Consider the following 27841-nt stretch of genomic DNA (forward strand, 5'->3'; position numbering starts at 1 on the left):
GTGTGTGTGTTCGAATGAGAAATAAGAAAAAATATGCTATTTCAAATTTTGGAGGTTGCCTGATAAAGTAATAAATGCAACCATTTATAGCCTGAAGAAACCAGCAATTTCCTTTACTGCTCAAAGATAATGGATATTTCCCTGTGAGAAAGAAGTAGCCCTTTGTTTCATGGACTCCGGTTTGCAAAATGATGCACTTTGAAACTGTTGACTGCAGTCATGACCTGTGCCCCTGGTCACACCAGGAGTGAGTACAGTAACACAACACTTGTTCTTCTCACGGGCATGTTCTTGAGAATGCTGCCTTTCTGATTTTGGAGTTTCTTTTGCAGGGTAGGTAATGCTTTCTCTGCAGGAAGCTTTATTTTTATCACATCAGAGTCTGAGCCGAGACTTCATTTCAGCCAAATGCTGCATTCTCCTTTACTTTGCACCCACCTGACCGCCTTCTTTCATTTGCTATTTGTTTTCCTGGGGCAGTGTTCAGCCAGAGGTAGCAGGGACAAAGCCCCATCTATACTGGCAACATCCTGATCCTGTTGGGGAATATTATTTTAAGGTCTGTGACTTTTTGTTTATGCTACATTTGTTTAACTCTGTGAAGCCGTGGTTCTTTGCCTGCTTAAAACACCTGATGGTCCTAATTAAGAGCTGAATGGCCAATAGTGAGCCAGTTGCAAGGACAGGTGGGGCAGGCAGGCAGATAGTATAAATTGGAGAAATTTGGAAGGAGACAGAAAGAGGAGCAAGAGAACAGGGAGAGGAGGATATTAGGGTCAGCCAGTTAGCCATGGAGTAAGAAGGAAAGTAAGATAGACAGAAATAAGAAAGAAAAAAGCCCAGAGGGAAAAGGTAGTTAGGGTAATTTAAGGTGAAGCTGGCTAGATACGAGCCAAGGCCAGGCATTCATAACTAAGAACAAGCCTCTGTATGTGATTTATTTGGAAGCTGGGTAGTAGGGTCCTCCAAAAGCCAAAAGAATAAAACATCACACAACAAATTCCCCTAATCTTTTAGGCACCCCAAATTGATTGATCTTGGCTTTTACACAGAAAAGAATTTCAGGACGAGCTGGAATGAAGCAGAGGCAGAGTTTATTAAAACTTTTAAGCAGGAGAGATACTCAGAAGAAAGTAACATACAGCAGAGTCCGGGTGTGGGCTTCTTTGTCTTTACAAGAGACACATAGGCCACCTGTGTGGGTTTTGAAACTATTTTCTTCAACGGGTTGCATAGGAGGTTCCTGGGGAGAAGTGGTATGGACAGGATTACAATTAACAAGGTAAGGTTACAATTAACACTGGATACGGGAGTTAGGAGGGCTCACTCTATAGAGTTCCCCTGAAAATAGGAGGGGACATGAGTACTAGGTTGTATATCTTCAGGCCCCCAAGTCTGGTTCTTTGTTATTTCAAAATAAAATTATTCATCCGTCTATCTACCCATCTGCTTATCTATTCTCCCCACCCTGCTCATTCATCCATCCACCCATCATATCTGTATTCTGTCAATCATATTTTAATAAAACGCTGATTGGCCAGGCAGGCAGTATAGGCAGGAAAGCCAGACAGGAAGTAGGGGTGGAGAAAAGAGACTGGGAGTATTCTGGGAAGCAGGAAGCTCCCTCCACACTCCTGCGCAGACCACCAAAGAGGCAGCATGTAACTTGTCCAGCTGAAAAAGGTACTAAGCCATTATGGCTAACATAGATAAGAATAATAGGTTAAGATAAGTCATAAGAACTAATAAGTAGCCTGACCTAATGGACCAATCAGTTTTATAACTTATAGAGTTCTCTGTGTGATTGATTTTCCTTGGGGCTTGCCGGTTGTGTGGTACTGGTCGGGACAGAAGCCCCAACAAGCTGGCCCCTCATACTACACCATCACTCATCAATCACCCATCCATCTGTCCACCCTCCCACCCACCCATCCCTCCATCGTCCATCCACCTACCCATCCATCATCAACTACCCACCCTTCCATCTATCCTCCCTCTCACTTGCCCATCCATCTACCCATTATCCATCCATCCGTTTATCCAACCTTCCATCCACCCATCCATCTGCCCACCTATTCACCAGCCCATCCACCCATCCACCCATCATCCACCCGTGTATCAGCAGCTTACACAGCAATTGTTAGCTGTGCTGCGGTTCTTTCTTCTCGTCTATGGAGAGACTTCAGTCAGCCTTTGGAGTGGAGAGGCTCCTTTCCTCTCCATGTTCTCATTGTTCCCTCATCCATCCCACAGGTTTTCTCTGCAGTCTGTTTTTTTTTTTTTCGCTTTCCTGGCCGCTTGCCATGATGGTGCCCAGGATTTCTCTGTCTTACTTTCCATAGGCCACATGGCTCTTAGACTGTCCGCCTTTTCAGGCTGCCTCTGGGATAAGTCAATTTGATAGATCTAAAAGTGAACATCATTTTTCCAAACCACACCTTCTCTACAGCTTCCTTTTCCTTGTGGACAGGTCCCTAGTATTGTCATTTCTCAGTGCACACGAAGTCCTTCCGTGTGCCCTGATCTGGATGCTACCCTGGTGCTGCCTTCCTAGCTCCCGGATGGGAATGGACTAGTGTCCTTATCTCTCTTGTCCCGGCTCTCAACTGCAGCTCTCCACACAGCAGACACACAGTACATGTTATTTAGATCAACGAATGAACACATGCACGAGCTTCTATTTTTATATTTGGCCAGAAATCTGAGGTCATCCCTGGTCCCCGCCCCCCATCTTTGTGCTCCTCAGTAAATCCATCTAGAACATAATGCAAACGAGGACAAGATGTCTGGCTGGCTGGCTTGGTGTGATGCACTTACATCCCTGGGATGTGCTTGACAGGAGGGTACACATTTGCCTCTGCAGAAATACTTGAGTGTGTTTGACCCACAATAATTGATTCCATCTTTGTAGAAAGATGTGCAGGTAGTGGTAGGGTGCTGCTTTCCTAAGAGGCAGAGAAATTTGGTTGTTAGATCCTTGTTCCTTGTCGGAGTGCTGCTGAAAGGTGGAGTTGGGCATTCGCCCCCTAACTACTAAGTGCTAAGCTGTACTACATGCTTAGTCTGTGGGGGCACTCTACTAGAATCCTGTGCCTCCTACACCCTCTGTCATAGAGACCTCATAGTTCAGGAGGTGGTTTTGGATTTGTTCCTCTCTAGCCTGTGATCTCATCCTTTGTCCCCTGCCTCAGGACACCCAGACCTGTGTATAGCTTGCAGCTTTTGGAGCACACAGCATTTAATGGACATGTCTCCCGAGGGTTGTCACAAGCTAACATCGCTGTGCATTTCCCTTTCTGTAGACAACACTGGCAGCCGGACGTTACACTCCCGAGCAGAGACGACACCATCACCTGCCAGCAATGCTGGGAACGGACACCCAGAGTACATCGCGTATGTGCTCGTCCCTGTTTTCTTCATCATGGGTCTCCTCGGTGTCCTCATCTGCCACTTGCTTAAGAAGAAAGGCTATCGGTGTACGACGGAGGCTGAGCAGGAAGTAGAAGAGGAAAAGGTGGAAAAGATAGGTAAATAACCTTTACTTTTTTTTTTCCTAAATGGGTCGATGAACAGGCACTAGATAAAAATTTCATATATAGTTCATTGTTTTAAATGAGGAAACTGTATTGTCTGTAGCAATTGGAGTTTGAACCCTTGCCTACATTTGCTGAATACTTGTTGAGTATTTACTTCAGCGCCTGGTAGCCTTGGGCCTCTTATTCTCACCAGGTATATTTCTTTCTAATTTTATTGACCTTGACTTTAATGAGGACAGTCTCCACCTTGAAGGGTTATTGTGAAATTTTGAGGCAAGGTGTTTTGGTGACTGGCACCTCTAGCCACTCATAAACCTTAATCCTTGCTGCTACTTACTGAGTAAGATTCTAATAAGAATGGTAGGAACATGAAACGAATCTACCAGGTCTGTGGTGTTTGTGTTACGGGAGGAGGGGTCCTAGCTAAAATCTGTATGAGTGGATGTAGGCCAGTAGGAGGTGCGGCCAGGACGTTTCCATGTGAGTGTCAGGGCGGCTCACCTTTCCCTCTGCGCATGCACTGATAGGTAGTGTTGGGGTAAGCCCCACAGAGGCTGTTTTCCTGGCTGATATTCCTTTCCAGGCACGCCGTGGGGAGGTTTGTTGATGGGCCTGAGGGTCTAGCGGATCACTCTCTAGTCCGCTCAGCCACTCTGTGGCATCTTTGTGGAGAGGTGATATTTGGAGCTGGTCACCTGTAGAGCATACCCGCAGGGCCCATGGGGGAAGGTTTCTCAGTCCTTGCCAGCCTGCCGGACTGTTGATTTTTCCGCCCTCGATGACCTTTGAGGCTGAGGCACACTGGTGACCATGATGAGTCACCAGCAGCAGCGAGTGAGCAAGCCAGCTGAGTGTTTGTCAACAGAGCAGAACCGGTGGAGGCTGGCTCAGCCAGCAGCTTCCACTTTGACTGTCCAAACATCAGTGGGCGTGGGAGAGAAGCTGCCCTTGGGGTGCAGAGGGCATTCCTGCAGGTCCAGGGGTGAGCCATTGCCCTGCTCCATGCGTCTTCCTTAGGAGGATGTGGCGTCTCAGTCCAGTCTCTTTCTTCTGTCATGCTAAATAAATTATACAGATCGATTTCCAAGTGATCTTTGTTCCTCCTCCTGCTGACTGTCACGTGTACTATTGGTACTGTACTGGGTTCTCAAAGTAAACTGAATTTGTAAACAAATAACTAGTACCCAAATTTAGGTATCTTGTTTAAGGGGAAAAATTGTGTTTTATAAACATGGGTTAATACTTACTAATTCAATTGAAAACAAGTCAGTAGACCAGCTTTAGATAGTAAGTCTGCAATTAGGTCAAAGTCAAGGAAACGGTATTTTTTTCGTGAGCCTTCTTCTTGTTTCCCCTGAGGGTTATTAGGTGAACATGAACAGTGGGGCCAGATATAAATGCATTATGGTATTATCATACAAGACGAGTGGATGTTTGAGTTTCAGGAGAGATTGATGGACAGCCCTGAGCCTTTTTCTTTTAATTTATAAATGTGCTTTTCCCAAGGAACTCAAACTGTGATATTGAGAAGGTGGGGGCTGAAGGACCAAAGCCAGAGTCTCAGCACTGGGTGAGGGTGCTTGGACTTTCTGAACGTTGTTCAGTGATGTCTTGGGCTCTAAGACGATGTCTACCTGACTTGGTGGTGACATTTGTAACATTGTCCTATTCTTTTTCTCTTTTAGAGTTGAATGACAGCATAAATGAAAACAGTGACACTGTTGGACAAATTGTCCACTACATCATGAAAAACGAAGGTAGGAATATGTTCATGTTTGGGGGTGTTTCACTCTTATTACAAATCTCCCCGCTGCTTTTATCTGAGCTCTGTAATACCTCAGCTTTTAGCACTGTACCGGGGCGTTTCCTTGGTGAGCCTTTGGTGGCCTCAGCATCACACAGAGCCAGCCCTCAGGTTCATAGCTTCTGGTCACACTGCCTCACCATGGCTCGGCTGTGTGACTACATGACTTTGTAAAGTCTCAGTGTCCTCCTATAGAGTGAGAATCACACTCGCTACGCAGTGCTGTGGAATAGCACACACGAAGTGCTCGATGTCATGAGGGTTTACATTTTACCTGCTTTCTGTTGGCCACACTTAAAAATCGTAATAAGTATAAAACATAAAATTTACTGTTTCAAGGAACTGGGGAGATGGTTCAGTGGGTAAATGCTTGTTTCACGAACATGAGGTGTGAACTTGATCCCCAGCACCCGCGTAAGAACTGGGGAGTGGCAGCAAGTTCCTGTAACTCCAGTGCTGGGCAAATGGATACAGCAGGGTTGAGTGTACTGACCAGCCTCTTTAGCCAGTTGGTGAGGCTCAGTGAGGGAACCAAGAAGAGGGGAGTGACTGAGGATGATGCCCACTTTGACTTCTGGCCCCCATGCATGCATGTGAGGACATACGCTCTCACACATCACACACACAAACACACATCTCACACACACACACACACACACACACACACACACACACACACTCTTTCACTAGTTCAACCATTTGGAAGCAGAGAATTCCATAGCATCCATGTCCATTCTAAGTGCTACACAAGCATCACCACTGTTCCAGAACTTCCTCAATATCCCACACTGAAATATGCACGCTTTCCTCCCCGTTCCTCCCTCCCCAGCTGCTTACAAACACTGCTGTACTTCCTTCCTCTATGGTTTGATTCTTCTAGGAAGGACTTCAGCATTAGAACTTAAGCATGTTTTGTTTTGTTTTGTTTTGTTTTTTTCCCATATTTTTTCTTGAGATAGGGTCTCCTGTCGTCCAGGCTGGCTCTGAACTCAGTGTCTAACTAAGGATGGCCCTGAATCCCAGGTCACCCTTCCCCTGCCTCCTAAGTGCTGGAATCATAGACCATGCTCAGACTTAGGAAATTTGTTTTAAGCCAACTTCTAAAGTGAAGAATTCAATTGTTATTAAATAAGTTAGGGTCATTGTTCTGAACCATGTTATCTTCAAGGTTATCTTAATAGGATAATGTTTTCTGTTGGTATAACAGTACCACAAGCTTGATAATTTCTAAAAAACAAGTTTATTTAGGTTACCATTCTAAAGGCTAGTGAATCTAAGCATGGGGCCAGCTTCTGCTTGGCATCTGGAGAGGACCTTCGTCACTGCATTCTGACCTGGGAACATGACAAGACATAGCAATCTTGTCAAAAAGAACTTGCTTTCATGACAAAACTACTCTCTCAGTAATCCAGGAATCCAAGAGCCCATGAGTGGCCGGTGTGTTCATTAGGGCAGAGCCTGCCTGGCCCAGTCACCTCGAGGCCACACCTCCAAATGCCATCAGTATGACTTTGGGGGATAATGTTCCCATCACATGAGTAAACTTTACGACACACCCAAACCAGAGGAGATTCTTTGCTCTTAGTAATTTTTAAGGTCTGTGGCACTCCTTGTCCCTTTGCTACGGTATGTGCTTCCGGCAGCAAGTACCACCTTTCTGCCGTCAGCCTTTTTCTGGGACCTCCCACCCCCCTTATATACTCTTCAGCAAGAGTGCCCACCTGGTCCAGCCTAAGGTTTTCACCTGTTTTCCAGCAGTGCTTTATGTCTTTGACTTAGATCTGGTAGTTTGCTGTGTGATCTCTTCTAACTCTGAATGCATCCGTGTAAAGTTGGCATGTACTCAGTTTACAGGTGAAGGAAGGGAGGCTCCGAGGTTCAATCTCACATGGCTAGTGCCTTCCGCCTGGTTCCAACTACAGTATCCCTTTCAACCGGACGATACTATTTCTCTCTTTCAATTTTGATAGTTTGCAAAAAAAAAAAAATAGCAGATAAACAAACTTAGAAATATTTTTAGAGTAAGATCAGAAAACAAGAATACTTGGATTTGGGTCTGTCTTTCCGAGGCTTCCCTTCAGGGCATAGGGTTTGGCAATGCTGAATTCAAGCACACTAGTTTATAACCTAGGATTTTTTCATATTGACTCTGAGGCTAAATTTCTCCACTGTGTGGAACAAGCACATTGTTATCCCAGCTTGTTTTCTGTTAGCACAACTTTACACTTTATTCCAACTTAGTTAGACTTCAGTGTTATTTTCCAAAACAGATACCCTCTATGTTTGTAAATTATAACTATACTTCAAACTTTCATAAGAAATTTAAAAGGAATAAAAGGAAGCACACTCTGTCCATTAACATTTTCCCACGTTGATTTGCTCCTATATCATACAGTTTCAGATATTTCCTGTGTTGACCTGGGAGCAGTTTTCTGCACTGCATTTTTAATTTGTCAGACGGGTAAATTTAATCTGTAGTCCAGAGAAGGGAATGAAATGAGATGGAAGGTGTATACACTTAGAGGCCAGAGTCCCAAGGTGGCATCCTTGCTTAGGGTTTAAGCATGTGCCTTTAGTTTAGAAGTCAGTTTTAGGTTAGGTCACTGCCCCTCGGGGGTCGGCTCCAGCGCTGGCCTGTCGCTGCCCCTGCCCCTCGGGGGTTGGCTCTAGCGCTGGCCTGCCCCTGCCCCTCGGGGGTCGGCTCCAGTGCTGACCTGTCGCTGCCCCTGCTCCTCAGGGGTTGTCTCTAGCGCTGACCTGTCGCTGCCCCTCGGGGGTCGGCTCCAGCGCTGACCTGTCGCTGCCCCTCGGGGGTCGGCTCCAGCGCTGGCCTGTCGCTGCCCCTCGGGGGTCGGCTCCAGCGCTGACCTGTCGCTGCCCCTACCCCTTGGGGGTCGTCTCTAGTGCTGACCTGTCGCTGCCCCTCGGGGGTCAGCTCCAGCACTGACCTGTTGACCAGGCACACTTGGGGGTCGGCTCCAGCGCTGGCCTGTCGCTGCCCCTCGGGGGTCGGCTCCAGCGCTGCCCTGTTGACCATTGACCAGGCACACTCGGGGGTCGGCTCCAGCGCTGACCTGTTGACCAGGCACACTCTCTGTTGTGCTGTCTCTGTCACACTGAGTATTTCTTAAAAACTGATTTTAAATTGTGTGTGTGTTTGAGTATATATGTGAGTTTGTCTGTGTGTGTGTTTGGTATTTGTATATCACTGTAGATTCCTGGAGAGACTAGAGGTGTTAGATCTCTGAGGAATTCTAGTAGGTGAGCTGATCACGGGTGCTGGAACTCTAAGCTGGAGTTCTCTCCTAGAGCAGTGTGTACTTACTCCCTGAGTCATCTCTCCAAACCACACGACGTAGGGTGTGTGGAGTCTTCCACACCAAGCAGTTCTTCACCTCTGAATGCCTGCTCCGTGTATGTTTAGTTCACATCTGACTCGGCCGGGGAGTGAGTGTGGTTTCCCACAGGTTAAGAGCCTAGTTCCACAAGGCTGCCCTGCTTTACATGTACTTTACATGCCAGTTCTGTCCCTCTAACTTACACGCTAAGAAACCTAAGAATTTCCACAGTCCCCAACCCAGGCTTGCTGATTTGCTAGTATGGCTCACAGAACTCAGGGGTATACGGTTAGCATTTAGCAGTTTGTTTGAAAGGATGTAACATGGGAGCAAACAATGGCAGAGAGGCATGGGGCCAGGTATTGGGAGCCAGGGGCTGGGGCTGAAAGTTACCTTCCTCTAATCATGGGCATTTCTGATTACCGGCCCCACCTTGACTCATCTCATCAGTGTAGACTCAGATATGATGGGGAGCGCATTATGAATAACAAAAGACGATCCTGTTTGACTCATGATGTTCACTCAGTAAATTCTCAGGGTGTTGAGCTCTCTGACACACCCACACACTGATCATTTTCTCCCCAGTGCCGAGTATTTGAGTAACCCTAGTGCTGCTATCTCTTAACTTATCCTGCCCTATAGAGCCCAGCTGAGCAGTGTTTGTGTGGTCATGTGGTTTTCGTGCATTGTATAGAAGTTTCGAAAGCATTAAGAACTAATAAATAATTTGGCATTTTACTTACTCATCATTTGTATGGAACTGTTTTCTCAGGTAAATTTAAACAACTCTCTTGAATGCTTACCATTATAAATTCTATTGCAGCCAGCACTGGCATCATTCCCTTTCTTGTTATTTTTTCTCCTCTGTCAAAGTGCTGGAGAGATGGCTCAGTGTTTAAGAGCACTGCCTGCTCTTCCAGAGGACCTAGGTTTAATTCCCAGCGTCCACATGACAGCTAATAATTGTCTGTATGTAATTCCAGTTCTAGGGACTCATGGCAAAACACCAATGCACACTTAAAAAAAAAAAGTTAACATTCTCTTCTGTCAAGTTTGGTAACCGATGACAGAGTGCAAACTGGCCATTTACCGTGTATTTTATATAAGCCACATACGAGACTACGTACCTCTGTTAGTTCGAAACATACAGAGCTGGTGCTTCTCAAAGGAAGAGGGGTTGCTGTAGCTTGCAGTTTGGAGGATGGAAGTCCAAGATCAGCAGCCTCATTGATCTGACTCTGAGGGTCCACTTGGCTGGGTCACGTCTTAGTGGATGACAGCATGTTGGAAGCATGGGTGAAAGGAAGAGAGCACACGTTAGCCAGGAAGCCAGAGAGAGTCTCCCTCCTTGTGCAGGTCAAGCACACGCTCTGCTGCTGAGCTACACCCCCAGCCCTCTCGTTTTTGTACCAACCCCTTCTTGAGGACTGAGGGAGAGCGCCTGACTTCTGAGGGTGGTGTCCCAGTAACCTACTCACCTTCACTCACTGTTCAAAGGTTGGACCACGTCCCCTAGTGCCACCCCCCACATGATCAGTTTGTGCCATCATGCACCAAACTGGAGGGAGAATAGCATCAAAGGGTATGTTGCCAAGGATAGCAATAATAGTACTTACAGAAGCCCTATTGGAGACCAAGCTCTCAACACAGGAATCTTTGGGAGATGCACCACATCCAAACCAAAGCAAACTCCAACCTATTACTTGAAAAAAAAAAATATTTCCCTGGATCCTCATTAACAGTCAGAAGGGAAGATGACATACGTCACAGGATTATGAAGTGTGTTTTGCATAGTCAGTGTGTCTTTTCCGTTGTATGGGTGGAGATATTATGGTCTAATTTTAGTGCTTTTTAAAAAAAAATAGCAAGCGCTTTTGGTTTTACATCAAAACTTGTGTTTCGCAGTGCTTTTACACAGCTTCACAGTTGTGAAGGGCAAAAGTACTTTTTTTAGGAAAGGGTGACATGTGTGAGGATTTCTATAAAACACGCTCCTCCCCCATGGGTTTCTAAAAGGGGCAGTGAGTTGGTTTTGCTTCCCAAGGTAGTGAAAGTCGGGGCTCATGGAGCAGCCCCAAATGAAATAAATCAGAACAAGACCTTCACTCTCTCTGATATGTAAGGCAACAGATATGCTATAGGTCATAAGTGGGTATGAATCTCTGGCCTTGTATTGTCATGAGAGGATGGGGAGGGAACAGAAACGGGGCAGGGCTCAACGGAAGTCAGACTGTGAAGCACACAGATCATGTGCATCCTCACCTCAACAGTCCCAACATCAGCTGGAACTAGAGTTAGTTGTCCTCTGGGAATGTGTAAAATGTTACATTGGCTCACATGGTAAATAGTAATTTCTTTTTATTCCTTCCTCTCTGGAGAATTTATTGCGGTAAGTTGTGAGAACAGTGCTTTAGAAATCCATGGAAAGGTTAGGAGTTGGTAACAGCTTTTGGCCCTGGCAGTTAAAGAGCTGAAAGACACTTGACACTCTCAGGGACTTTGGCTGACCACCGTGTAAGAAGTAGGAATGTAGGGCGTGGGTGTGGGTCAGGCCTAAGCGCTTCAGCTCAATTTGCCTTTGTTGACAACTCACGTACTTGGGATTTTAAAGAGTGAATATTGTAAGTCAAAATTAAGTCCTCCTATGTCACATGAATTTGAATTATTTGTCCTGACTTAGGGGCTTTTGTAGTCCAAGAGGAAAGCAAAGGCAGTTGGCCAAATGGAAAGTAAACCTTCCCCTTTCTTCATCAGGGACCCTGGAATGTCCTCGGGGCCCTGGGAACGCCTCTGTGAACTGGAGGAAGGCCTGAGGTGTTTTCACCGACAACTTTCCTAACATGGTGACTGTGGTTACTCACTCACCTCGGTTAATTGTCCTTCATTTTCTCCTCAGCGAATGCAGATATTTTGAAAGCCATGGTAGCTGACAACAGCGTGGGTGATATTGAAAGGTGAGTCTCTCTTCCTACAGATGGAGACAGTTTTCCCTTATCCAGATTGATGTCATTGACAGTCCGCTCAGCTCGAGCTGGCCTCTAGCCTTGAGTGCTATTGACATTGGAGGTCAAACAAGTCTTGGCTGAGAGTAATGGGTGGTACAAGGTGGAGTGTTAGACAGAATCCCCAGTCTCTGCTCACTTGGTGACTCAGCTCTACTTACCCTTCAAAGTGTGACGACCTAAATGTCTCCACACACTGTCAGTATTTCTTGGGAGGCCATGGCCCTGTGACTGGAGTTCGCAGGAGTAGGGTCAAGAACCACTGGGTGTTGAGGGCGAGAGCCAGGGATTAGAATAGAAAGGAGACAGGAAACGGGGACCAGAAGTTCTTTTGTAAGCTGATGGCTTATGCTAAGTAAGTGTATTAAGAAGCATGGCATCTTCTATGCAGTTTTCATGGGGAAGATGGGGTACAGTCAGTGGAAAGCTATCATACTCCGGGGTGAAGTCAGCAGAAAGCCAGTAAAGCAGTGTTGCACAGGGGAACACAGGCCATCCCAAGTGTTCCACAGACTGATAACCGTAGCCCCCTAGGTGGGAAGAGTTGAACTCTCAGGAGGAAGTTGAAGCTCCTCCAAGACATTGTCCCCAGACTTTTGCTGCCTCTAACAAGCACAGTCCTGTTTTTAGACGAGGAGCCATGTTCTTTCTCCATACATCAGGGCCTCAGAGAAAGCCTTGGATCAGCCTGGCTCCTGACAACCCTGGTTGAGAACTCCCGTGTTAAACAGTAGTTCTGGAGAGAGTGAAGTGAGTGGTTAAGAGCAGAAGCAGAGGTTCCGAGCTGGAGAGTGGGTGTGTCCTGCCTCCAGTGTGCAGTGACTGCCTATTGATAAGTAAGTTAACTAAGCCTACTGAGCTCCAGATTCAGTGTCTACAAACCAATTTCATGGATTATTATCAGGAACACAGAGCACTTCAGGTCACGCTACCATTGTTCTTCCAGGGAAGTCCTACTTTGTGTTTGTATTTGAACAACTTGAGGGGCATTGCTAAAGAGCACCTGGGGACTTCTCGTTGTCTGGACTGTTTTGGCTCCCCTCAGCTGGAGCAGGAGCTGGATGGTGGTGGTCCACTGGCTGCCTGCAGCCCAGAGGCTGGTTTATGCCAGCAGCTGTGTGGCTTTGGGGCTCTTGCTGCACACTGCAGGTTTTAGGTATTGGTCTCAGGTGTGGCAGGGGCTGATTCCTGGTCCGTTTGTCCCTGCCCGGTTTGGATCTCTCACTTTCTGGCAGAGGATTCGTATGTGTCTTCTCAATGTAACTGACATCTTGCATCTGCAGTTCTCCTTTGTCTGGCCAGATGCCTTCCAGGTTACTCAGGTGGTCACCATTGTCTGTGGCCGTGGACATGAGTGTGGGGGCTCTGCAATTTGACTTTGTAGGTCTGGATCTCTCTTAGGTGCTATTATACTAGGTAAGGTATTGGACTGCTTTGAGCTCCAATGTCCTCATCTTTATGATGAGAAAATTAATGCATACACTGTAAAGATCTATGCAAATTTATTAAATTAACACATAAGGCATTCTTACAAGACAATTGGCTGCTCTTCTTATTGTCAGTGACATCTGCATCTATCTTGAGCACCACTTTCTATGTCTTGACCTAAAAGTTTTTCCTTTGATGTAATAGACTGATTGAATGTTAGCTGACAGTCTTAAGCCCCCTGATAATTGTGCCTCTCCCCTTGGCACATTCATGGCATCTTGCTTGGCATTCCAGGAAGATGACTGCATGTGTGTAAGAAATCAGTGTGATTGCATGGGAAGGAGGATGCGGGTTTTGGAAAAGAATCTGATATTGTGAAGTCAAATTGTGTGTCGTCCTTGGAAACAGTGGCATATTCCCCAGCCTGTACGCTATCATCCGAAATGAGCGGTTGGTCACATGAGAGTTGAATGCTGCTGCCCAGGGCGAGTTCACAAAGTTCGTTAGTACAATTGAAGGGTTTGCTTACAATTGAAGGGATGCCTTCCTGCATCTCAGGGAGCAACTGCCTTCACTGGGATTTCTTCTAAGTAGCCATTTTTACCTTTTTCCTTCTCTTTTTCCTCCTCACCTTTAGCCCTGTGACCCCTAGCACTCCAGGGAGCCCACCTGTGAGTCCTGGACCCATGTCACCAGGGGGCACCCCAGGGAAGCATGTCTGTGGCCACCATCTGCACACCGTGGGAGGTGTCGTTGAGCGGGACGTGTGCCAGCGCTGTAGGCACAAGCGATGGCACTTCATAAGACCCACCACCAAGTCCAAAGAGGGCCGGCCACGGCGACAAGGGGAGGTCACTGTCCTCTCTGTCGGCAGGTAACGTAACCTGATGCTGCTTCTGTGGACCCTGGTTGCTATGGTTACAGGTTTATACTTAGCTCTTTATTTGAGGCTAAGTTCTCATGAACCTGACTTCTTAGATGTGCCCTGGTCTGAATCATGAATGTTCCTGACAGACTGGACAGTTATTGATAGCTCATATAGAACATGTGTTAATTAAAGTGAGTAATTAATTACTCTCTGTAATAGCTGGAGCCCAGACTCTCACCTGTGTCCAGAACGAGTGTCTCTGTTTCTCTTGTCAGTGTGTGGCTCTTTACACAGCTGTGCAGGGCTCCAGCCCCTTCCACTCCTGAGTCTGCAGGTTCGTAGAGAGAGTAGCAGCTGTGAAGGGGTTCTGAGTGAAACCAGCCTGAGGGTGGTAGATGCCGTTTGACTCACATGCCACTGCCTCCAGTTGGTCACTTGTCTGCACCAAAGTGCCAGGCAATCAGGAAATGTCATGCTGCCGTGCGTCAAGACTAGACAAAGACAGATTTGGTCCAGAACTTTCCAGTTTCTGCCACTAAAGAGCCACACCAGTAGCAGTGGCTGCTTTCTTTGAGGTCACCCCTGCTGTGTCTTGGGGGCCTCGGTTTTAGAGCATAATTTCCTTGTGATCCACATGTGCTGTGACAGTGCTGCTAGGTGATGGACGGCTTAGTGTGACTTGACATGAGCAGGCCTGTAGGGGACACTTGTGCAGTTTAAGAGCTTATACCTGGGAATGTGTCACATGAGAAAGGTCACCTGTGCAGGAGTCAGACAAGGTAAGTGCCGAGTTTAAATTAGGACAAATCTCTAGGAAGACATGCCTGGACTCATTGCATGTACCCTGATCCAGTCCTGGCATGCCCGTTTATAGACTGTTATATTACAGCATTCCTCAGTTTCCCCCTGCACAAAGTGGTATGGCAATCCCACCCTCACCTCTCAGGGCTTCTGTCAAAGCTAAAAATGGTGACTGAGGTAAAGATTTTAGAGTGGTTTGGGGCTCATAAACATCCAAGGAACATTGGCAGTTTTAGAAACTGTTATTGTCATTTTGATTGATTGAGTCTTGTCCTGTGTTAACAGTAACCACAAGGCTGAGAGCTGTTTGCCACTCAGAGCAGGGCAGTCCAGCTCATGACCAGACATCATAAAAGTTCATGCTAAGAGACAGAGCCATGGCATTTTTTTGAATGCAGTGAACGAGAACCTGAAGCTTTTTGGACAAAGCACTTTCTGTCTTCTCTTTGAAAATGTGCTGCAAATTCTCAGCTCAGGTCCACTATGCATTTTTTCCAGGGCTCAGAATTCATCCCCCTTTTAGCTGTTGGCTATGCTGGGTATTTAATCATTAAAGCTGGTTTTCAGCGTGTTTGCTTAAGACTCAGTTTGACAGGGCAGAGTCTCTACTTCCCAGACGCCTCCTCTTGGTGGCTGGTGATCTCATGTTACACAAAGAAGGAAATTTTTATTTTAGATCATTTTAAAGGTGATTAGGACCATAACTATATAAATGTTGTTATTGGAAACTGGGGATTTGACAGTACCATTCTAGAAAAACACATAGAGTAGATTGCCCCAACTTTTCTCCATGAAATTCTCTTCTTTAACTTCTTTGTCTTCTTCAATCTTGAGTGAAAGGTAACCCAAATTTGGCTTTGAAAAGCAGAAGCAACTTAGTGAAGCCACCGCTGGGCTCCTCTGCCTGGCAGGTGTGTGTCTGCTGGGAGTGGTTATGCAGTGACCATCTTGGTTATGTTCATCTGTGCTGTAAGCCGCTTTTCCTGTTCCCCAGGGTTCTGTGGTTAATACCCATGTCACTTTGGGAAACCACAGCTCGCAAGCTAAGTGTTTTCTAATGTGCTTCCCATGCTCCGTGAACTATCAGAGGTGGCTGCACAGGCGTCTGTGGGAGAGTGTGCCCCTCTTGGCCGGCAGGTGTTTTGTTGCTGTTCTCCCTTTAGGCTGTATATTTGGTGTCCTCCACGCAAGTGATTTTTTTTTTTAAGTTATAATCCTTGTTTAATGGAAAAGCAAAGCCCCACTGCATCTCCCCTTTCCCTCCCTAGGTTTAGAGTTACAAAAGTGGAACACAAGGCAAACCAGAAGGAGCGGAGAAGTTTGATGTCTGTCAGTGGGACTGAGAGTGTCAACGGGGATGTGCCTGTGACACCTGTGAAGAGGGACCGAAGCGGCACGGAGTAGAAGGTGAGCTGTGGGTTTGGGACATTGGGGCTGGAGTGTGGGGGAGTAGGGAGGGGGCATGGTGAGCCCTTCTGGGGTCTGTGGCCACAGAGGAATGACATTTGGGAGGGGAATTGTTACAAGGGGAGAGGCTCCTTGGTCATTCCTGGCTGCTCAGCTCTGAAATAATCACACAGAAACTATTAATTAAATCACCGTTTGGCCCACTAGCTCTAGCTTCTTCTTGGCTAACTTTTACATATTAATTTAACTCATTTCTATTAATCTGTTCATCACCACAAGGTTGTGGTCTACCAGCAAAGTTTCAGCATGTCTGTCTCCAGCAGCTCCATGGCTTTTCTCTCTCTGCCTTCCTTCTCCCAGCATTCAGTCCAGTTTTCCCTACCTACCTAAGTACTGCCCTATTAACAGGCCAAGGCAGTTTCTTTATTCATTAACCAATAAAAGCAACACATAGACAAAAGGACTTCCTACACCATTTCCCCTTTTCTGTTTAAACAAAAAGGCAGGCTTTAACTTTAACATAGTAAAATTACATATAACAAAACAGTTATCAAGCAAAAGTTACAGTTATAATATTCATATCACATTATCTTTTATCATAACCAAGGAAAACTATATTATTACTATCTATTCTTCAAGTCCATCAAAGACTCCAGAAGGCTATAATATTACCTAAGTAAACAGTAAGTGCATTGTGAGCAACTTCCAAAACTCTAGAATTGACAGAGATATCTCACTGCCTGGACAGTCACCCAGATTTTTTCTGTACCATTGGGGCATCCGTCTTCAGCCTACAGGCCCATAGTATCCAGCAGACTTTTCCATGAAGCAGGAAATTTCAAAGACAGATAATGCTTTATTGGCAGTTTGCCAATCACTTTCTTCTATATCCTGTAGAATGTCTCACAGACTCTTCATGAAGCAGAATCCCCGAAGGATCTTCTCACCTTTAGGCAAGCTCGGCAATCATTTCTCTGTGGTCCTGCATGTCCAGTTAAGCAGTCCAGGCAAGAGCAATTTCTTGCCCAAATGGCTAACCAACTCATAAGGAGTCTCTTCGAGGCCCATCTTCCTCTTGAAGTAGCTTGTGCTGCCAGGAGCAGATGTGTCTCATTGTCATGAAAACTTCTAAGTTATTAAAACATTTTAAATGCCATATTCTGAAGGTCTCTGAAAGATTTGAAGATTACCTATCTAAAATATATCTCTATACATCTAGAAAATCTAACGTGGCTACAAGCTTGACTATTATAGATGAGTATCTATTAACTTGTATTTTTTAATTATACATTACATATTTAAATGAGCTACACAAATACATTACCTTAATCAGGTCAGAAATACATATACATATAACAAAATTGACCTTAAATTTGTATCAATAAAGCAAGATACATACCAATGCAAGTTATTCATCTCTATAGTATATTTCCCTTTAAATGTAAAAGAATATGGATGTAGTTCTGTCCATACTGCTTCCTGGGTTTGGTGGCACTGTTAATCAGGTCTTTCATGGTGTATTCTGTGTGCTAGGCTCATCTCAGTCAGAAGTTGGGCAAAATAATTTTTTGAGGGTGTTCAAGGTGACCTTTCAGGGGGACTTGTTCCATCAAACCATACCAGTCTGGAAGCAATCCATAAGTTCTCATCCTCTGTGGAAACAAGAGAAGAACCTCTTTTCCAAAGCAACATATCCTTAGACCCAAATTTTGAAGTCATGATATCTTTATAATATACATGCTTGTTTAGCTTAGCAGCCCATACAATGAAATGTCTCTCTGTACTTAGCTCCTTCACTGTCAAAAAATTAAAAGAAAACACAGTAATATACATAATCCAGATTGTCTGTGAATTTTCCATTTTTATGTGGCTTATTTTTCTTTACTTCTTTTAATCTATGACTATCTTTATTCTTTCTTTAAAGACTTTCCCCCCCTCCTTTTTTTTTAAAAAAAGAAACATTAACTTTATTTTATGGCTCTCTATTCTCTCTTTCAAACCTATATACATTTATCCAACACTATGACTCATCTCAATTTGTCTTTATTGCATATCTGTAATTCTTTTGTAAAGCTTTTTAAAATACTAAGCACTTTTTAAAACTTAAGCTTCCGTTACTATTTTAAATATGGTACTTCCTGCTTGCCCTGCCCAATCAAGCATGGCAGAGCCGCTTGTGCCTCTGAGCCACGCACACTGCCCCATTCTCAGGCACACAGCCAGTCCATGTCACCATTAAGCAACCTGCAGAAGTCTGCTCTCACAAACCTCATCCAAATGCTCTGTAGCTACACTTCCTGCCTGAAAGAGTCAGAGTTCACACTGGCAGGGCCCAGAAAGCTGGCATTTTAAAATGGTGTAGCTTTTTTTTTTTCAACAGCTGAGTCAGGAAAACCTCTCTTAAAGGAGATTCGGCAGGCCACCAAACAACGAGAAGTCTGCATTTTTGTGTCTAGATTTAAGCTCTCTAATTTTTAAGTGGATTTTAGTTTGCCACATTGGTGCCAATTTGTTGGAAGAGAGGCCGCTTGTTCTTATATATATATAAGATATATTTATCTATATATAATAATAATTGTTCTTCTTATATATATAATAAGAGGGCTTCCCTGAAACTGGTGTGACTGTGGGTACCAAGTCCTCACAATTACTTGTCTCACCAGGGCCCCTTGTAAAGAAACTTGGAACATTGCAGGGTGGGGGAGACTGGTGAGCCAGGAATCACACAGCATGCTGCGAAGTGCATCACCTCAAGGCAAGAAGTCCATAATGTCACTGCAACATCTTTGCATTCAAACAGGCTAGAATCAAGAATTTTAGAAAGTACAACACATAAGCTTTTAAGGTTTGGGAGCTTATTAAACTTTCTGTATAAAAGGAAAAAATAAACAAAACCCAGGTTGGAATGGTAGTATAGGACCATTATAGCACTTGGGAGGCTGAGGCAGGAGGATTGTGACTTTGATATTGGCCAGTGAGACCCTATGTCAGAAAAACAAGCAAAAGATACAGGGCAAAGGTTGTGCATTCTTACCATGTGTAAGTAAACTGTTTTGAGAAAGATTGAGCAAGCATGCTAATGTTTTGAATTGGAAAACAGGTCTCCCTCAATTATTGTAACAAAGAGAATACCCAGTTGTAATATTACCCTGCAGTAATATCCGAGGTGTCATGTCCCCCTACCTGACAGCAATTCTCTTCACACCAGCTATCCTGAAGCACTCAGAACTCCGGGTGACCACTTCTCTTCTTTGTTTAGAAGTTTTAAGAGCTCTAAAATCAGCCATTTCCCTGTAATGACTTCCTGTTGGCTTAGCTTTCATCCAACTCCTTCCTTTCTGGCTGAGGAGCATTTGTTGTCTTTATGCTTATTATATGTAAAAGGGCAAGGCCTGAACTTGAGGATGGAAGGGTTGGTGCATGTAAAGGAAGTGAGGGCAGATGAGGTCAGGCACGTCCTCGACAGGACAGCGAGGTGGTGGAGCTGAACTGGAGTCCGGGATCTGGCTGCCAGATTCAGATCTCTCTTTGCTACTCTAACATAGGCTTGGGCCAGGCATGGCAGCCTTCTGTGTCTCATGGCACATGGAGAAGTCACTGCCTGCCTTGGGGTGACCCTGAGAGTTCTCTGAAGTAGCAGTGAAGCCCAGGGCCTGGCGTGCTGGGCATTCTAGACACTGCTTCTGGTGTCCTAGTTAATTCACATTTAGTGGGTAAATGGAGGGATGCAGGGCATTTTGGTTGAAGCTTCTCTAATAGTCTGCAGATTCAAAGGCTAAAGACATTCTGGAAGCCATCTGGAGGAGCTGTGCTCCCTAACTCTCTAGCACAGAGGTACTGGCTCCTCTTTAGCTCATGTCGGCTTGTGTTGGGAGAGATCTGGCTCCTCTGTAGTTCATGTAGGCTTGTGTTGGGAGAGATCTGGCTCCTCTGTAGTTCATGTAGGCTTGTGTTGGGAGAGATCTGGCTCCTCTGTAGTTCATGTAGGCTTGTGTTGGGAGAGATCTGGCTCCTCTTTAGCTCATGTCAGCTTGTGTTGGGAGAGATCTGGCCCTTTATTTGAGGAGCTAAACGGGGACTTTTTTGATGATCGGTTTTGGTTTTGGTTTGTTTTGTTGTTGTTTGTTTTTGAGGTACAGTCTCTTAACTATATTCATGCTGGCCTGGAATTTACCATATAGCCTGGGCTGGCCTTGAATTCACAACAGTCCCTTCTGAGCCTCCTACTGTAATTACTGGTGTGACCCACCTTACCTGGCTTAGGAATTTTCTTTAAAGAGGAAACGCAAGGCAAAAAGTTTGACTTCTCAGCTGAGAGGAAACTAGGGAAAGAGGGTAATGAAATGGCTCGCGGCAGGGGATGGAGTTGACGTGGTATTCTGGTTTTCTGGACATAGTGCTGATATCCAGCATGTCGTCATCATAAACATTTCCTAACGGGGTGCACATCATCACCCAGATGAAGAAACTGGTACACAGGTGCATAGATTAAGTATCAGTGGTCATGTCGCCAGAGAGAAGATCCAAGCTTCATACCCAGGTCTCTGACTGTAAGATAGAACGGTGGGCCAGATCAGTCAGCCTTAGGTGCTCCTGGGGAGGAAGCCTAGACCCTAGGCCCTGGCTGAGGGAATGTTACTATAGATCATTCTAGAACTTTGTCTGTTAGAGTAGCTTGTAGTCAGGCAGGCTACTGTCTTAGTTTGGGTTTCTATTGCTGTGAAGAGACACCATGACCATGGCAACTCTTAGAAAGAATACATTTAATTGAGGTGGCTCCCTTATAATTTTAGAGGTTCAGTCCTTTATCATCATGGTGGGACACACGGGAGCATGCAGACAGGCATGGTGCCGGAGCTGAGAGTGCAGACAACAGGAAGTCAACTGGCAGTCACACTGAGGGAAGCTTGAGCAAAAGAGACTGCAGAACCCTCCCCCACAGTGACACACTTCCTCCAGCAAGGCCACACCACCTAATAGTGCCACTCCCTTTGGGGGCCATTTTCTTTCAAAGAACCACAGCTACTTACGTGTAAATTAATTCAGAGTAAACATTTAGATTTTGTATCAGTCATATTTCAAATGATCAGTAGCCGTCAAGGCTGGAGTCTGCCCTGTTGGGCTTTGTAGACGTAGGACATGGCCATCATCCGGAGAGCGGTACTGAGCAGAGGTGGTGGGACCTCTGATGTTAGACTGGACTGCTGAGTGAGCTGGGTAAATCGGAGAAGCTGATTACAGTTCGCTGTCTGGGACGGGACAAGCCTGCTATTAAAGGCTAAGGTGATGAAAGCCCAGCGAGAATGTGGGGTCACACTGACAGCGTGTATGTGACTCCCCCCATCCCCTCACCCCCAGCAGCAGTTGATGGCCTTAGAAGCACAGCCCAGTGGAGGCAGGAACTAACTGCAATGCTGTCCTCTTGCAACACTCCGCCCTGGTCACAGCCACACCACGATTTAGAAAGGCTAAAGGAATTAAGATTGCTCAGCTGGGTTTCGTGGCCCCAGTTCTGTCTGTATCAGACTTCACAACATCATCTTATTACCTGAAGCCCTGACCACAGGTGACCAATCTACAGTTTGATGTTCTCTACAATGTACACGGACATCTGTCAGGATTACACAATTGGGTTCTACCAGAAGGCTCCATCATGAGTCCATTTGGAAATAAATAGTTCTTAACTGCTCATACCTCCTTTTTATATGAAATAAAGATATTAATGCATTGATTCAAAGCAAGTGCCAAGAGAGTGTCTGGGATGGAGCTGGCTCTCAGAGGAGGGTAGCTTCCACTGTCCAAATGTGGTGTACTGTCCAAGTCAGTGAAATTCACCTCGTGGTCTTAAGAAGGGAACATATTCTCTGACACTCCAATTCACTATAATTAATTTTGAAATTAAAAGAAAACATTTTTATTGTAGAAATTAAAAAATTCAAAAGCAGAGAGAACAATAGCTAAGTATTTACACTCTGCAGAATCAAATCTTTAGCACATGGTTAAAACAACTCATTTGGAATTGGTGGGGTTCAGGATGGACCCAGGTAGCCAGACTTCAGTTGTCACAGATGTTAACCTGGTCCAAGAAAAACGGGTAGGTTGTGTCCGTGCTCATTTATGCAGAATATGGACTAAGAAAAAGACATGAGCAATAGTCATTAGTATTTAAAATATTAGATATTCGTTAAAATTTTCCTATGTTTCTGAAGAAGGTATGCTTGAGACAGTTAATTGGTCTTGACTTTTCAACTAAGAAAACCTGAAAGTTTTCATTTTTGCTAAAATTTCTGGTTGTGGACTGAATGAGAAGATTTGCCATAAAATGTAGCAACAGCTGGATGTAATGATAAAGACATCTTTATTCCTAGCACTCGGGAGGCAGAGGCAGGCAGAACTAGAATACTCCATAGAACCAGAACAACACTACACAGACCCAGAACACTACACAGACCCAGAACACTACACAGACCCAGAACACCACACAGACCCAGAACACCACACAGACCCAGAACACCACACAGACCCAGAACACTACACAGACCCAGAACACTACACAGACCCAGAACACCACACAGACCCAGAACACCACACAGACCCAGAACACCACACAGACCCAGAACACTACACAGACCCAGAACACCACACAGACCCAGAACACCACACAGACCCAGAACACCACACAGACTCAGAACACCACACAGACCCAGAACACCACACAGACCCAGAACACCACACAGACCCAGAACACTACACAGACCCAGAACACTACACAGACCCAGAACACTACACAGACCCAGAACACTACACAGAACCTGAACACTCCATAAAACCAGAACACTACACAGAACCAGAACACTCCGTAGAACCAGAATGCTACACAGAACCAGAACGCTCCATAGAACCAGAACGCTACACAGAACCAGAACACTACATAGTATGCTCTAGTCCTGCCGGGACTAAGCAGTGAGATCCTCTCTTGGGGAAGAAAACATAGCTGGTAAAGCAGTAAAAGACTGACCTAGTTTTATATAGTTGAATTAGTCTTTGAAGTTGTGGTTTTTTCCTCCAAGGTGTTTTGGATTTTCCCAGCTGTTTTAGTGCAGTACCGTAATTTACCATACATTCACTTACAGGATTCTTCCTCCCTGCTCACTAACCGCCCCCCCCCCCACTTCATTCTTGTTTTTAACAGAATCTGTGCTTGGTGAAGTCAGTTTCCCATAGCCACAGATTCTGCATTGTTGGATCCAGTAGCCAACGCTGTCTGTCTCGAAGTCTTGTCTGTACTGCACATGTGTGCCTCTCTTTCCGTGATCCCTAAAGAACGCCGCACGATAGCCATTTACATAGCCTTTACTTGCATTTGGTATGGTAAGTAACCCAGAACTGGTCTAGAATCTACAGGAGGGCATGTGCGGCTGGCATGCAAATCCTATGCCTTCTTATCCAGGGGACTGGACACCCACAGCTCTTGGTGTCCATGGAGGTCCTTGAGCTGACCCTTCTAGCTACTGAGAGACCGTGGCGTGTTCTAGATAGAACACATCCTGTAGAGTAGGATTCCTTCTTCCTTCTCTCCTTCTCTCTTTTAAAAACAAAGTCTGTTTGTCCTCTCCTGCTTGTCCCCTCCCTGCCCCTGTGGCTTGAACTCGTTTTTGTAGCTCGTTCTGACTTACATTCTGCCTGGTTTATTTTGGCATTGCCGTCAAAATGTTTTTTTTTTTTTTTTCCACAGAAAATGTGTTTTGATTTTTCCCTTAGAAGAATAAGCTTTTGTTCTTGAAAGTTAAATAAATCGAATTGCTTTCAGTCTCCAGATGCCACAGCCTTGTCTTCATTGTCACTGGCTCTGGCTTTTTATAAAAATGGTGTTGCAGCTCACATTCTCTGGTGCATGTCTCTGAGGTGCGTTCTCTCTGATTGCACTTACTGAAAACACCGACGTGGAAAGTTGCACAACATTTCACACATTTTTAATTTTAACTGCTTTGCAACTTTCATCCTATTTTAAAATTGAACTGAGGTTGTTTTCTTTTATTTTGAATTTTTGCTGTTGAGTTGTTGGGATTTATAGATTCTGCATATTATCTACCTGTCATACACACACACATATATGCATACGTGTGTGTATATATATACATATATATATATGTATATACACATATCTATCTGTCTGTCTGTCTGTCTATCTATCTACTTAGATATAGAAAGCATTTTCCTCCCCTGTAAATTGCGTCTTCACTCTGCTGTTCTCTTGCTCTGTGGAAGCTTCAGTGTTATATAATATAACTTCGTTTGTCTGTTCTTGCTTCCTCGAGTATGATTCTTGAGGTCCCTACCTAGACCATGTTATGGTGGTTTGTTCCTCTGTTTTCCTCAGGTAGTTTTACAGTAGAATTTTAAAATTAAGGTAAGTAAATTGTGAGGCATTTCTATTTTTATTGAGCTTGTTCTCTGAGATCTTCACATGTATATGATGTATTTGACTACTCCCACCCCACCTCTGTCCCCCTCTCACCCCTGGAGAGACCTCCTTTTTATTATTGTTGTTATTGTTATTATTATTATTAGAAGTACTCTATTTTTAGTTATTTACTTTGATGATTCACAGCTGGATTTTAACCTGTATATATTTACTTTAAACTGTGTCACTTAACTGGTCTTGCTCTGCAGTCCTGGCTGCAGTCCCGGTGCTTACTATATAGCCCATGCTGTATATTGAAATCCCAGTGACCCCGTCCCCCACCCCCACCTCAGCCTCTGTGGAGCTGGGATTGCAGGTGTGCATCACCATACTCACACAACTGTGTCATTCTCATAACCCAGGCTAACTTCAAATGTGTAGCCCAGGCTAGCCTCAAACTTCTGTGTAGCTAAGGCTGGCCTTATTAATCTTAATCTTTTGCTTCTATGGCCAGGGTGCTGGGATTACAGGCGTCCCTAACCTTCTCAAGCCTCAGTGTTCTCCTCATGAAGGAAGGTGGTTTTTAGTCTTAACTGGCAGCATTATGTGTAGTTCTTAAATCAGTCCTTGGCATCGTTAGTATTACTAGTCAGCACTGTCAGAACCTGTCCTGGCGTTCCCAGTGGCCTTTGTCGTTTATTACCTGCTTCTTGAGTAAAAGATCCTCTTTTACTTCTTAAGAACAAAACAACTTTGGACTCAGGACACCCAGATGTAGACAAGTCCCTCAGGAATTTGAGCCAATTTTGTCTGTGCTGAGGAGGCCTTAGAAATCGCCACGCCTTGTAGGGAATCAAAACCAAGAAGGAGAGGATGGGAGGGCTTTGCTGACCCAGGCTCTTTTGACTGGGTGTGCACTGTTCTTTTGGGGAGAGTCTGCTTTCCCAAGCATCCAACCAATCACAGGTCAGCATTCCTGACCTTCAGCTGACCTATCTCAGTGAGGGAGGCCAGCTTTCTTCCCCTTCAGCTTGGCTGCCAAATGCCTGGTAGAATACTTGGGGGGCGGTCTTCAAAGCTTCTTGTCCCGCCTTACATTCTTGGCATTGTTTTTCCTACTGACATATTTACTTATTTTATTCATTCATTCATTCAGATTCCACAGAGAAAGATGGTGGGAAGTGCCAGCTGCAACCCGTAGCTTGTTGCTAGCTTCTAAAGTTTTTGTGGAAAAGGCGTTTGTTTGTTTGTTTATTTATTTATTAAATAAAGAAGTTTCAGGTAGAATAAAGACCTTTAGTTTAGTTGACTGGCCTTATGGGTCATTGGACACACATTATGAAAGGAAACTGCTTGGATAAGGCCACCTGGTTTGCTTTCCAGGATAAGGCTGTCTCTTGTGTGGTGCCTGGCGTGCTCTGTGGGGAGGTGCGACCATGGTTGTGCGTGAGGAGTTGGGAGGCAGAGTCTGTCCAGGCCCACTCTGTGGAGGATATACAGGGACTAGTCAGAAGGACAAACAGTCCAGGGAAGCCTGAGACAGCAGGGTGATCTGGGGGGTTGTGAGAAATACTGCCACCCCTGTTTTGCAGATTGGGAGCCAGGCTTAGGACTTACTTTTTCTATATCTTCGGGTGGGAAGAAATCTCCACTCTGGAGCTCATGTGCTCAGTGGCCGTGGAATGTGAGGGAATGCTGCTCTCCTTGCAAAGGAGAGGACAGAATTATGCCTATGACCTCACCGTAGTGAGCATTTCAGACTTCTGGCTTTGAATATGGGGCAGTGTCTTAGTTACTGTGATGAAACACAGTGATCAAGACAACTTACAGAAGAACAATTTTACAGGTCAGAGGGTTCGAGTCCATGACCATGGGCAGCAGGCGTGGCGCTAAAGAGCTTACAGCCCCCATCCACAAACATGAAGCAGAGAGGGGGAGGGAGGAAGGGAGGAAAAGAGAGAAGTGAGGCCATACATCTTAGTTTTTCCCATAGTTCTTTGTACCGGGAACCATGTATTCAAACATATGAGTCTGTGGGGGCTGTTCTCATCCAAATCATCTATGGTCCCCCATAGAGTCGTCTGATGTCATTAACTTTTAAATTAATGTTAATTTAATTTCTGCCTGGACAAAGTGGGTGTTGGTTTGTGTGATCACCTGACTCAGTCCTCGCCCCAGGACAAAGAGGTCACAGACCTTGAGATCTCAAAGGATCAGCATCGCTGACACAGTTCAACTCAGGCAGTTTTTTCTTTCAGAAGAGTCTGTTGAGCCCTTGCATGGTGCCAGGCTCTGTGCTGGGCTGGATCATAGGAGCAGCAGTGTGGAAGACTACACATGCCGTTCTGCTCCTGGAGTTCGGTTCTGGCTTTGTAGTCAATTTCACTCCCTTCATGTGTTAGTCCATTGGGTTCAGAGTTGAGAGACTGGACAACTGGTTCCCACTGTTTTATTTAAGGCATGATGATAGGAGGCCACATGTGGCTCTGATGACTCAGTCCCTTAGCTGTCTCTAATGCAGATTATAAGCATTTAAGATGCAGTCACTGTAATGGTTTTCTGTCTCTTTAAGAGACAAGTCACGCCCACTCCCTCCCCCATCCACTGAGGCAGGCTGATCTTCAACTTCCGGCTTGAACTCACTCTCTTTTCTGTCTTCCTCTTGGAGAGGCAGCTTTGCTTCTGCCTCTCTCCCCACTTCTCTACTTCCCCTCTTCTCTCTCTCTCTCTCTCTCTCTCTCTCTTTCTCTCTCTCTGTCCCTTCTCCCTTCCCCCTCCATAACCCCCTGAATAAATATTCAGCATCACTCTGCATGTCCTGTCTATCCATGTCTCTGTCTCCTGCTCACCCGCCATGTGTCTCCCTGCCTAGGTCCAGCCACCGCTCGGGGACGTGCAGCCGTCTCTGCCTGTGACTGGCTGCTCCCAGGGCCCGCTGTCTGCCGCCACATGGCCCGCTACCACCATTTGGGACCTACAGCATTTCTGCTGCCTACTGCTGCCGGGGATCTTGCAACATTTTTAAAAAATCATAAAAGTCACTTTTTGTTGTTTCTTCTTTTTATATTATATCCCAACTGCATTTTCCCATCCTCCTCTCCTCCTCCCCATCCTCCCCCCATCCACTCCTCCTCTGTTTCCCTTCAGAAAACGGCAGGCACACCAGGCATTTCAGCCACACATGGCACATCATGCTGCAGTAAGACTGGGCACATCCCCTCATATTAAGGCTGGACAAGGAAACCCAGTAGGA

At 45.4% G+C, this 27841-nt stretch overlaps 1 protein-coding gene across 1 annotated transcript in view; it reads left to right on the plus strand.

The window, feature by feature from the left end:
* Rell1 (RELT like 1) overlaps positions 1-27841 on the plus strand; it is a 65424-nt gene that overhangs the window by 29348 nt on the left and 8235 nt on the right. Inside the window, exons 2-6 of the mRNA XM_048414936.3 lie at positions 3303-3527; positions 5222-5293; positions 11575-11632; positions 13746-13982; positions 16046-16184. Of these exons, the coding sequence (XP_048270893.3) occupies positions 3303-3527; positions 5222-5293; positions 11575-11632; positions 13746-13982; positions 16046-16181 (728 nt within the window). The 3' untranslated portion in view covers positions 16182-16184. The remainder of the gene's footprint in view (positions 1-3302; positions 3528-5221; positions 5294-11574; positions 11633-13745; positions 13983-16045; positions 16185-27841) is intronic.

Source organism: Myodes glareolus, chromosome 8, assembly GCF_982192425.1.
Source record: "Myodes glareolus chromosome 8, mMyoGla1.1, whole genome shotgun sequence".
Classification (NCBI taxonomy): Eukaryota; Metazoa; Chordata; class Mammalia; order Rodentia; family Cricetidae; genus Myodes; species Myodes glareolus.